Source organism: Canis lupus, chromosome 32 (genome assembly GCF_003254725.2).
Source record: "Canis lupus dingo isolate Sandy chromosome 32, ASM325472v2, whole genome shotgun sequence".
Classification (NCBI taxonomy): Eukaryota; Metazoa; Chordata; class Mammalia; order Carnivora; family Canidae; genus Canis; species Canis lupus.
Window position 1 is genome coordinate 17,986,052 of NC_064274.1, and position 12,080 is coordinate 17,998,131.

Here is a 12,080-nt window from a genome sequence, read left to right on the forward strand (position 1 = left end):
TCCTTTGTTTTAGCCTTTGTGAATAGTATATGGCCATCTTGTGAAATACTTTGCTCATAAACTTTTTTCCCTATTTATTGAAATGATACTGCAAAGGCATATGTTAAAATGTTAGTAGTAATTTTCCCAAGAAGCGAGATGGTGGCAATTTTATTTATTTCATTACTTGGTGATTTTTAGTTTTTATTCATAGAATATATAATACTTTTGAGTGAAAAAAATGTTACATTGAGTAGGATACGGCCCCCAGCCAAAATGTCTAGGTAGCCATACAGTTAAAAGTGTACAGCCCAGTTGGAAAACTTGTTCATAGTAACCAAAGTCATAAATTACAATAATACCTTTAAAAATTAAATAACAGTAATCACTTTCTCAAGGGTATATGGTGCCCATAATAAGAACACTGCTAATTCTGTTACTACATAAGTGCACCTGGTTTTAGGTCAGTTTTCTCAAAATGTTTCAGAGAGTCCTTACATATAAATCACCTGGGATGATTGTAAAAAATAAAATACTTGGAATAAAAATCTCTGAGGCTGAATTCAGCAAATATGCATTTGTATAAAGCTTTCCAGATTACTTTTATTTATATGAGGTTTGAGAAATCACACTGTAAGTAAATCTGATTTGTCAAGAACTGGAGTTAAAACAACATGAATAATATTTAATAATTTGTTTTATAAGAGGATCACACAATAATTCTTTGAGTAGAACATACCCATTCTTTTAAAATATGCAATTTTTGGATGGAAAAGTTAGCTATGTGGTTCTAAAAGGCATCTTTGTTTAAAGTGGTGCACATCCGTATATTCTGTATTTGACAACATTTGAGGAATCCTCTTCTTTTGTATCCATCATAAGATGACTGTGTGTTTTATGTACAAAAATATAGATTAGTTTTTATCCAAAATCATGATATGGAACACTTCAGAAACCACATGAGAAAAACCCTGTAAACCCAGCTGGATCTGAAATAAAGAGGAATTACCTCCTTATGTTTTCAGGGCATTGATCCATTTACATTTGTTCACACTCTGTAGTTTCATTCTGCATCAAGCCTGTGCCTTCCGGAGAGGAAGAAATGAGTGCCTAGATGAATTATGATTTACACTAGTTGAACTTACGTAGTTTTAATTATGTGTATATATTTACTGTGCAATATACAGTATTGCTCTTATCTGTGGGCAGATTAAAAGGACCCGGGGCATCTTGCATATGGGGCTTGGCCAACACTTTTAGGAAAGAGTTGCTTCCTAACTTTTAAGTGAAAATATCCTCCATATTATGGCTCCTTTTCTTTTTAATTTCAGATTTTGTTGACGGACCTATACATCACAAGGCCTTACTTATATCTGTAACTGTCTGTAGTTTGCTATTGGTCCTTATTATTTTATTCTGTTACTTCAGGTAAGTTTCCAACATGTAGATGTAGAATTTTGAGTTTAAAGTATCATCGTCATACTGTTCCACCTGTTGACGTTTTTCACCATAGCTTTCTTTGACTTCTTTAAATCTTAGATTTCCCTGATAGTATCAGTTACTATTGATAAATATTTGTTTCAATGAAACTGTTAATAGATAGCTATCTCATTTCTGCTTCAGACATCAAAGTCACCCAGGTAAATTTTCACCCTTAGGGAATTTAGGGTAATTAGGGAATTTGGGAACCAGTTGTTACTCAAGATTTGATTCTGAGTGAAGAAATGGCCATGTTGAACAAAGAGTCACTCTAGTAATCCTTTATTTCCTAAGCTAACAATTCCCCTAATATGAAAAATTTTAAACATAATTTGTAGGTTAGTTATTCAGATAAAATAAGCTTAGCTCTTGAAGTTAAGTGACAAATTATTTTCGTTCACGGAAGAACTTATTTTTTACTCTGTGAAATATCAAGGACATTTAAATTTTTATCTTTTGCCTTTTGTAACACTCATTTATGATACTGTTCTGCAAATAGGAATTGATTCAAGTAAACTCATTTCTAATTGGAGGCATAATAATTGACAAAACGTTTCTTAAGTTTAAATTTATTTAATTTATCTGCATTATTGCTGTATGCCTTACTTGAGATGGGAGAGTTGGCTGTTATAATCTTTTGTAAACCCCAGATTTTCATCTTTAATTAGGAACTTTAAAGGGGAAAATTTTAGGAAAGGGGTATTGAATCTATATAGAAGTATTCTTGGAATCCCTGCTGGGAGATAGGCAACTAAAGGGAGAAGAGGAATTTTAGATGGTTGAGACCAAGTAAAAACACGTAGTTTACTTAAAAAATAGGTTAGCAAAATAATTATGATTTGTATTTTCGAAATCATAACTAAGGGTAATAAATACTAAAAATTTATCTTCTTTTATGCTAAAATGAAATCTGCTGTGAATACTTTTATCTGCAGTGTTTTACGCCAATTGTTGCAACTCAGTATCTTAAATTATCTTCCTCTGTGCATCTTTAGGTATAAAAGACAAGAAAGCCGACCTCGGTACAGCATTGGGTTAGAACAGGACGAAACATACATTCCTCCTGGAGAATCCCTGAGAGACTTAATTGAGCAGTCTCAAAGCTCAGGAAGTGGATCAGGCCTCCCTCTGCTGGTACGAGAAGAGCATATCTTGAATTTAAAGGAAATGCCTTCTGAGAAATGTCAATAACTACAGGGTTTCATTTTACTGAAACAGATAGGGTAGCGGACAGAGAGAAGCTCTACATAGTCAGTTAGACATCAGATCTTAGATGCAGGACTTCCTGATAACATTTTGACATATTGGGGGTAAGGTGATGGTTTTTTAATGTAAGTATATGGTTACAATCCAGACCCTTAGACATTCTGATAAGGAGCAGATTAGAAAATATTAAACATGGGACCATCTTCCCTCTGTTTTCAGTAAGGATAGCATTACTGAACTTTGGCCTGGCTTTTGAAGGCAAAAGTATTACAACCAATTGGGATCTGAGTATTTCTACAGGGGAAGAAGACTGCATTTCAGCTGGAGGGCTTATATTTCAGGGCAAAGTTCTGGCTTTTCCATTCCTGAGAGGTTTAATTTTCTGATGACCAACCCTGCCAACATTGAAGAAAACATATAATGCATCCAAGGCTCTTGTTTTAATGAAAAAAACATTTGATTCCTTTACAGACCATATAAAAAGATTGTTGGGATGGAAAATAACAATTTTAATAAGAAATATTTTCCTAACAAACTCTTAGGATTGATTTTCTTAATCTTTATTGTCTGGTTCTGACTTTGGATATCATATTTACTTATTGTTTGGGGGATATTTTATTTTATTGAGAGCCAGTGAGCATGAACAGAACAGAGGGAGAGACAGAGGGAGAGGGAGAAGCCGACTTCCCACTGAACAGGGAGCCTGATGCCGGGCTCAGTCCCAGGATCCAGGGATCATGACTTGAGACGAAGGCAGATGCTTAACTGATTGAGCCAACCAGGCGCCCTAGTGATCTTTTATTTTAGTACTATAAGTGTGTGTTTGTTTTTAAATCTCAAGTCAAAAATTGTAAGTTTTTTGAGATATGAAAGCTATATATCTATATAACGTATAAAAGTATATATTTAAATGTATACAACTTGAAGAGTTTGGGGGATTAGTATATATCCATGAAACCATAATCACAATTTATGGCATAGGTATATCTATAACCTCCAAAAGTTTCCTCCTGCCCTCTTTATTTATTTTTTGTTATTTTTAAATTTCATGTGTAAAAACACATAAGATACAATCTTCTCAGTCCAATTTTAAGAATATAGTACACTGCTGTTCATTGTAAGCACTGTCCTGTGCAGTAGATCTCTAGGACTTATTCATCTTGCATAACTGAAACATTGTTCTCTCTGATTAATACGTCCTTTCCAGGTGATAGGCTGGACGGAAAACAAGTAGTGAGGTGGTCATTATAAGCAAACGGATACTAGTTAGGATGTAGATTTTTTTAATGTAAAGTTTTTATTATCAAATTTTTTATTCTTAAAATGTAATATGTAGCAGGTATAGTTCTCATATTTAAAAATCTGTATTATATATATTTTTTTAAAAAGGAAAGTACAAATATTAAAATCTCTTTTAGTATTAAAGAATCAGATGTTTATGCTCTCGGAACTGAAACCTATTTGTTTGCCAGTGTTTTCTCCTTAGATGTTGTAATAAATCTCGAAACAAAAATACACTCTAAATTTCTGAATATAATTTAGTGACACTTTTTATCTTTGAGATAAGTTCCTATCCTTTCAAGCATTGCCAGTTCCATTAATACATTCATTAAATTATAAGAAGATATATTATCGTTAGAAAAGAAGTGAACACAAAAGTGTTTATGTTAGGAAATGTTCCAGGGATCCCTGGGTGGCGCAGCGGTTTGGCGCCTGCCTTTGACCCAGGGCGCGATCCTGGAGACCCGGGATCGAATCCCACGTCAGGCTCCCGGTGCATGGAGCCTGCTTCTCCCTCTGCCTGTGTCTCTGCCTCTCTCTCTCTCTCTCTCTGTGACTATCATGAATAAATAAATAAAATCTTTAAAAAAAAAAAAAAAAAAGGAAATGTTCCATAGATTTACATAAGCAATGCTTTATAACATATGTAAATTAAATATAAAATTTCTGTAATATGTGTGGGAAGTTTCCTCTCAAGTCAGTAAGTTAAGTACTAGGAGATTTGGCTCTCCACTGCTTAGTGTTTCTGATGCTTCTGTCCCCCCATTTGGACATGGAAATATACTGACCATTGCTTTGTATGCTCAGTATATTTTGTTTGACTCCTAAATTGTTCCTTATTTCCTTCAGACTGAGTGGCTTAATTGCATGTCAGCAATGCTTTGATTTTTCAATCCTTCTTTTAGAAAATAACATTAAAAAAGAAAAGATTTTATCTTTTACGAAAAAGCTTTCTGTCTGATATTGGTGCTGTTAATGGTTCTGGCAATGGTGAGCATTACCTCTTGAATTAATAAAATCATCCATTATGCAAACATGGAATCCACCCTAGCTGGTAGACCTCTGTGGTAGGCATAATAATGGCCCTCCAAAATGCCGTAATCCCCAGAATCTGCTATTTTACATGGCAAAGGGGACCTAAGGGTTGCTGATCAGCTCACCTTGGTATGAAATTATTGGGGGTTATCTGGGTGGACTTGGTGTAATTAATTAGATGGTCCTTACAAGTGTAAAAACAGAAAGAAAGACTTCAACTTTATTTGATGCAAAACGTATGTCTATGAGGAGGACATTCCAGTTTTCCAATCAGAACTCTTGTTCTATGCTAGGTTCTTTATATGTGCCTCCCAGGTGATGTCACTTGTCATCAATATTTAGCCATTTCAGTCATGCAGTCCTTCAGATTTTTTAGTGTGAGTGCAGATGAGCTGCAGATCAAAACCCATAGGCCACACCTCCCCTATTTTCTCTCCCTTTGTTCTGCTGCTCTCTCTCTCATTCTTCAGAGCGCTCTTCCAGCTGAACTTTCTCTCCAGATCCAATCTGCTGTTTTTCCACTACCTGTCCATTGTACATTTTTGACTGTGACAAGTAACTGTTCCACTACATAGTGTAATTTTCAACAATTTCTTGCCGCTTTTTTCTTTTCATTGTATCTTCTATTTCTTTACACATTTCATATAATGTCTCTTGTCATTCTCTGACAATTCTGGCGTCTGTAATCTGAAGGGGTTCAATCTACTCAGGTTGTCTTTCTTAGCTCTCATTTATAAAGGCTGTTTCCTTTTGGTTTAAGGGATTTATTCTGTGGGATCTTCCTTGCCTCTCTGCCTTCCTGCTGCCCCTCCGTTTCCGTTTCCTGCCTGCCCCTTCCCTCCTTGCCTTGGAGAATTTTCCTGTATTTCTTTTTGAGGCCAATCATTCATTACAGTTTTTTCTTTCTTGTATTTTACCATGATCAAGTTGTGTGGCGGCAAGAGTTCCTCCAAATCTAGGTGCTGGCTGCAATGGTGGAATGAAAAGTATTCTGCAAATGATTTTCTCAGGAGAGGATTTGTACTTGTTTTTGCTGGGAGCCATGGTGTGCTACCAACCTTGGGCAAATTTAGTGTCTTTCAGTGGTCCCAGCTTCATGCTGAAGCCTACGTTCGGTTCTTAACTTTTAAAGAGGTCAAGGTTTAGATTCCGGATCCCAGCACTGGTGTTCATCCTCACCAGAGGACAGCCTGGCTTTTGTGTGTGCCTAATGCTTACTGTTCCCTGCTCTGGTCCCAGCTCTTCCCTCCCTTCCTCTCCCCGCCCTCCTCCCTCCATCCTCCCCTTCGGACTTGGAGACTTCCTTTATTTCTTTGCCTGTCCAGCAATGCACTACGATTTGGTTTCATTGTATTTTATCCACAATCAAGTATACAGTGGATGAGTCCCATCGGAGTGGCCAGTATTCCATTGCAGTGGTGGAAGTGAAAAGTATTCTATTCTGCCAATTACTGTGAACCCCTTCAGGGTTCTTTTTTTTTTTTTTCCTTTGTGAAAATGATAATAGGTAGAACGAAATATTCAGTGTGGAAGCAATAATTCAGACCTTCAGAACCCACAATCAGTCTCCAATCCATTTAAAAGGGACAGCATAAATGAATAGCCAAACGCCAATAACTTGTCTATATAAAGAAAAACTATCAGCTAAATTTATTTTGCATGCAGTAACTGGTTCTTCTCTGGAGGAAGAAAAAAAAAAAGATTAAACAAATCTGTAGTGCTGTGAATACACTAACCGTGTGTTTTGGGATTTAACAGGTCCAAAGGACTATAGCTAAGCAGATTCAGATGGTGAAACAGATTGGAAAAGGTCGCTATGGGGAAGTTTGGATGGGGAAGTGGCGTGGCGAAAAGGTAGCTGTGAAAGTGTTCTTCACCACAGAGGAAGCCAGCTGGTTCCGAGAGACAGAAATATATCAGACAGTGTTGATGAGGCATGAAAACATTCTGGGTGAGTCGGTATGGCAGTGTTCAGGGTTCCCTCGCACTCCCCTCATTTCTGTTCACATCTGCCTATTAACTCATCTGTCTGGACCTGTTATGAAATATATAGACGTTTTCTCCTTGGCCAGAGCCCAGGAACGTCACAGGTTTCTAATGGGAGGCCTCACAGGAGGAATGACTAGCACTTCTGTGAATGAGTAGTGGGCTGGAAATGGAATACTCTCAAAACATTTTTTTTTCTTCAGGGACAGGAAATGCAAATGTTTAACACCAGCATTTCTTATGGTTTCTTAGGGATTTGAAGGAGCACACGTTTAAATGTTGTGAAAAGTTCTAGAAGTTTTATCTGCAGGGTTTATATATATTCCGAGTGTATATATTGAGAATTGAGTTTTTAAAAAATTTTCTCAAGTTAGCAGTGATGTAGCTAGATCATTCAAGTGGAAACAGCCTGTGCCCCGACTCAAGACCCTGCTTTTTAACAGTGTCTTATGTGTAACTACAATGCCCTGAGCTATTTACCGTTACTTTAAAAATAACTTACATATCAACTACTAACTAGAGAGGGATCATGTTTTCAGGTACAGACTCTTAATGTTTCTCTACCTCTACTGTTTTTATTGCCTCTGATTGGTTTTAATAATTTAATGCCGTCATAGGCATAATCATAAAGCTGAGTGGAATGGTAAACAAAGATACCTATGGCAAAGAATGATATTTGGGAATATGAATTATTCTTGATAGTATTCCGAGCATACCTGGCTTCAAACCTTTTTGTCTTTTCTTCCTTTTAGGGTTCATTGCTGCAGATATCAAAGGGACAGGGTCATGGACCCAGTTGTACCTAATCACAGACTATCATGAAAATGGTTCCCTCTATGATTATCTGAAGTCCACCACCCTAGATACAAAATCGATGCTGAAGTTAGCCTATTCTTCTGTCAGTGGCTTATGTCATTTACACACAGAAATCTTTAGCACCCAAGGCAAACCAGCAATTGCCCACCGAGATCTGAAAAGTAAGAACATCCTGGTGAAGAAAAATGGAACTTGTTGTATAGCTGACCTGGGCCTGGCTGTTAAATTTATTAGGTTAGTATCAAAATGAATAAATATACTTTTTATGATCCTTTTCTGTCACTTTTTATAGATTGTACATTCTGGGATACAGCGCTTTTAGGGTATTTAGGAGAGGAGGAGTTTTATTAATTTTGGTATTTCTTGGGAGGGAAAAAGAAGGAATATTTATTTGAAGAAACATGTATTTGTGTCCTGTTATTTCTCTGCTCATTGGTGACCTGGCTTCCAGATGGAGTTTGCATTAGGTTTGCCTCGAGTCTGGGATGATTTGGTCAGCAGTCTGCATAGCATTTGTTAAGTAGGAACAAGTCTTAGCAAAGATCTACATGTTATGTAGTGATAAAGACCATGCTTTTTTATATGATGTAAAAAAAAGATAATTTGCATACATATTCTGTGAGAAAGGTTAGAAACTAACAAACAGAACATACTCGGCGTTCAGCACTACTATACTGTGACTTACACAGTGAATATAACACCTGGTTACTTACACTAGCACGTGTCACAAGACAGTGGTTTCTGCCACAAGCGGAGGAGGAATGCCCAGTAGGTGGGACTCTATTTTGCCCACCTTCCCTCTAATCAGAGCGGCCCTGTTTTATCTTGCAGATGACTTAATTAGAAGAAATGATTCCTTTGCTTTGAAGACAAAACAAAATGAGTTTGCTATTACTGGAGTAGAGGGATTGTCATATAACTACCTTTTAAAAAACTCAGTCTAGGCTTAGCCTTTATTAAGTTGTTGGATCCTCTTGTGGATTCCCCCCCCGCCACCCTACCCCCCAAAGAAGACTTGATAGAATGTAGAGAACAGCACAAAGGAAAAGCCATGGAGATGATTAAACGTTTGGGAAACAAAACTCATGAGAAAGAACTAACAGTTTGATAATTTTACCCAGAAGTGAAGACAGAGGTGTGATTTAATAATAGGTCCCAAATATAGGAAGGTATCCACCAATTAGAAGATGGTAAATTTAGATGTTCTCATCTTTAAAATCAAATGCTTTGGACTGTAGATTTGAGTTAGAAATAAGAACCTCCTGCCAATAAGATGAATAAATCCTTTCTCTCTTCTGAATTCTGCAACCTTTTCCAAGTCTCCTCTACAAAAAAAAAGAAAAAAAAAACATTCCCATGATGCTTCTCAAATTATCAGCCTCTCTTGTATCTTCCCCTGTGAAATTTCTTGAGAGTTAGGAAGAGTAATCCTCTTTCACAATGGATCACGTAATTCATAATTATCTTGTGATGTTGTGTCTTCTGCTCCCTTCTCTCCTGAGCTTCTTTTTTGAGGGATACCATTGGTCTTTGTCACCAGAAGCCTTTCTTATTGTCATTCTACTGCCCACAGGGCACAGGCCTTTCTTCCTGCTGTTTCCTTGATGTCCCTTTATTCCAGGTTCACTTTCTTTCTCTGTGGGTTCTGTTCTCTGTGTACCTCTCACATATTTCCCCACTGCTGGATTTCCTGCTGTGTCTGCTTTTTCTTTCTAGTTCCCAGTTTTGGTCCATCCATTCTAAAATGTGAGGAGCCTGACATTTCTTTTGTTCCTTCAGTTTTTGGTTTGCTCAGTTGAATGAATTCTGTCTCTGTGATAGTGACATTCCCATTTGAACTGGGTCCAGTTTGAGTCCTCTACTGTTTTCCTAGATTCTGGAGTAAAGCATTTTGGATATACTTACTTGCTTTTATATATATATATATGTATTTTTAATTTTTATTTATTTATGATAGTCAGAGAGAGAGAGAGAGAGGCAGAGACACAGGCAGAGGGAGAAGCAGGCTCCATGTACCAGGAGCCCGACGTGGGATTCGATCCCGGGTCTCTAGGATTGCGCCCTGGGCCAAAAGCAGGCGCCAAACCGCTGCGCCACCCAGGGATCCCTTACTTGCTCTTTTATATTTACTTGCTCTTTGTCTTTCTTATTTTTTTTTTCTACATGCTGCTGCCAGATTTATCTTCTTGAAACATTACTTTTGGATAGCATAATAATTTCATAGTTTCCTATGGCTTTGGGTTCAAATGTAGTTTATATTCTAAACACTTTATACTTTCTCACACCTTGAGGTCATTTTTAAAGATTTTATTTATTTATTAGAGAGAGAGCGCGCGGGCGAACACATGAGCAAGGGGGAGGGGTAGAAGGAGAGGGAGAAGCAGACTCCCTGCTAAGCAGGGAGCCCAACGCCAGGCTCCATCTCAGAACCCTGGGATCATGACCTGAGCCAAAGGCAGATGCTTAACCAATTGAGCCACCCAGGCGCCCCTCTTGAGGTGTTTTTAACATGCTTTTAACTGGGATCCCTGGGTGGCGCAGCGGTTTGGCGCCTGCCTTTGGCCCAGGGCGCGATCCTGGAGACCCAGGATCGAATCCCACATCAGGCTCCCGGTGCATGGAGCCTGCTTCTCCCTCTGCCTATGTCTCTGCCTCTCTCTCTCTCTCTCTCTCTCTGTGACTATCATAAATAAATAAAAATTTAAAAATTAAAAAAAAAATTAAAAAAAAAAAAACATGCTTTTAACTTTACCTGAACACCCAGCAGCTCTTCTGTTGAGGTAATTACTGCTTATCTCCACAGATTTTTCCTTTGGAATACCTCTTACTGTCCCCTTCCAAGTCTGACTTTCAGTTAGCCTTCAGCCCTCCCATGTGACCTGGTGCGTACCGTCATGACACATTTTTCACACTCTCATGCAGTAATCAGTGACTACTTATCTGTTATTCTTAATTAAGACTGAGCTTCCATGAAGGTAGATACCATGTTTTTGTTTTTGCAAATTTACATCCCTCATGCCTTTCCTTGGTGCCCATTACTTAGGCGTTGCTCCAAAATTTTGTGTAATGGACAGATGAATGATTCTCTGTGAACTACAGGATGAAAAAAATAAAGCATTTTTTCTTAGCTCCAGAGGTCCCACACACTCTGGATTAAATCCACCTTCCCGGTCTTATATCTTGTAAGCCCTCCAACTTGTATGCTTTCTTTCACAAAACTGAAGTACCTGTGTTTTCTCCATATGTACTCCTTGTTTGCTACCATGTTGTATTTGAGTGCACAGTCTCTAGTTTGGAATGCCCTCGCTTTCCCATGTACCCTATTCTAGTCTCAAAGCTGCCTTTAAGTTCCTTAGCCCATCCCCCAGCTAGGAATAATACCATCTTCTCTACTCCGGTAGAGATTTCCTGGCCCTTATCTGCCTGATATAGGTATTTAGTGCAAGCCTCCTCATGCCTCCTCATCATTGGGCATCCTGAGAGCAGGATCCATTCCAGATTAATTAATGTATTTCCCATTTGACATGACATAGCAAATGATCCATTATAGGTATTTCAACATTGTTTCAAATCAATACATCTTGGCAGTATCAAAGTAATTGAGAACTTCTTCTCTATAGACTTTAAAAAAATAAGAAAGTCAGTGTTGTATTCCTGAAACTCAGCTCTGCTTAATATAAGGAGAATGAACTAAACAACCTCTCAGATTTCATGCAAACCCTGATTCTAGCAAGTGGAGGGGAATTTTTAAGGGATAACTCAAAGATCTATTTGGAATATAGTGACTCATTCATCAAGAGAGGAAAGCTTGAGGATACTGGTTCGGATATGAAACCGTGGCTGGTGGAGGCACAAATCTCAAATGGCTAAAGAGTAGCTGTGGGGCCACTTAGTATTCTGGGCCTCATTTCCTTCCATTAAATGGAGGTTGCCTTTGATAATTTCAGAGGCCTTTTTCACATTTTATTTTCTGTGTTTCAAAGGAACTTTGCTCTTCTCAATATTTGAGCCTGACTTTTAAACCTTGCTTTTTATGTTTCTTTGGTTTTCACTCTTTTCCCGATTTTCCTATTTGGGGGCATGTGCACTCACAGAGATAGTTAGAGATCATATTACAAGTGGGGTCAGAACTAACCCAGTGTGGAGTTCTCAGACTTCATAAGTGGACTTCCTGTGAGAATTGAATCTCTACCATGGTCTCTACACGGTAAGTGTTCTCTCAGGCTTTTAAGTAATTTCTGGGAGGTTCCCAGGGAAGTTGAGAGCCACAGAGAGAGTGGACTACACTTCAGAGATTT

The 12,080-nt window shown here is 37.9% G+C and overlaps 1 protein-coding gene across 12 annotated transcripts in view; it reads left to right on the plus strand.

Annotated features, from left to right (window-relative positions):
* The window catches only part of BMPR1B (bone morphogenetic protein receptor type 1B), a 394,237-nt gene that overhangs the window by 365,745 nt on the left and 16,412 nt on the right, over window positions 1-12,080 (plus strand). For all 12 annotated transcript variants that reach the window (XM_049104973.1, XM_025424270.3, XM_025424260.3 and 9 more), the window contains 4 exons: window positions 1,311-1,407; window positions 2,454-2,592; window positions 6,739-6,931; window positions 7,719-8,016. In XM_049104973.1, the coding sequence (XP_048960930.1) occupies window positions 1,311-1,407; window positions 2,454-2,592; window positions 6,739-6,931; window positions 7,719-8,016 (727 nt within the window). The remainder of the gene's footprint in view (window positions 1-1,310; window positions 1,408-2,453; window positions 2,593-6,738; window positions 6,932-7,718; window positions 8,017-12,080) is intronic.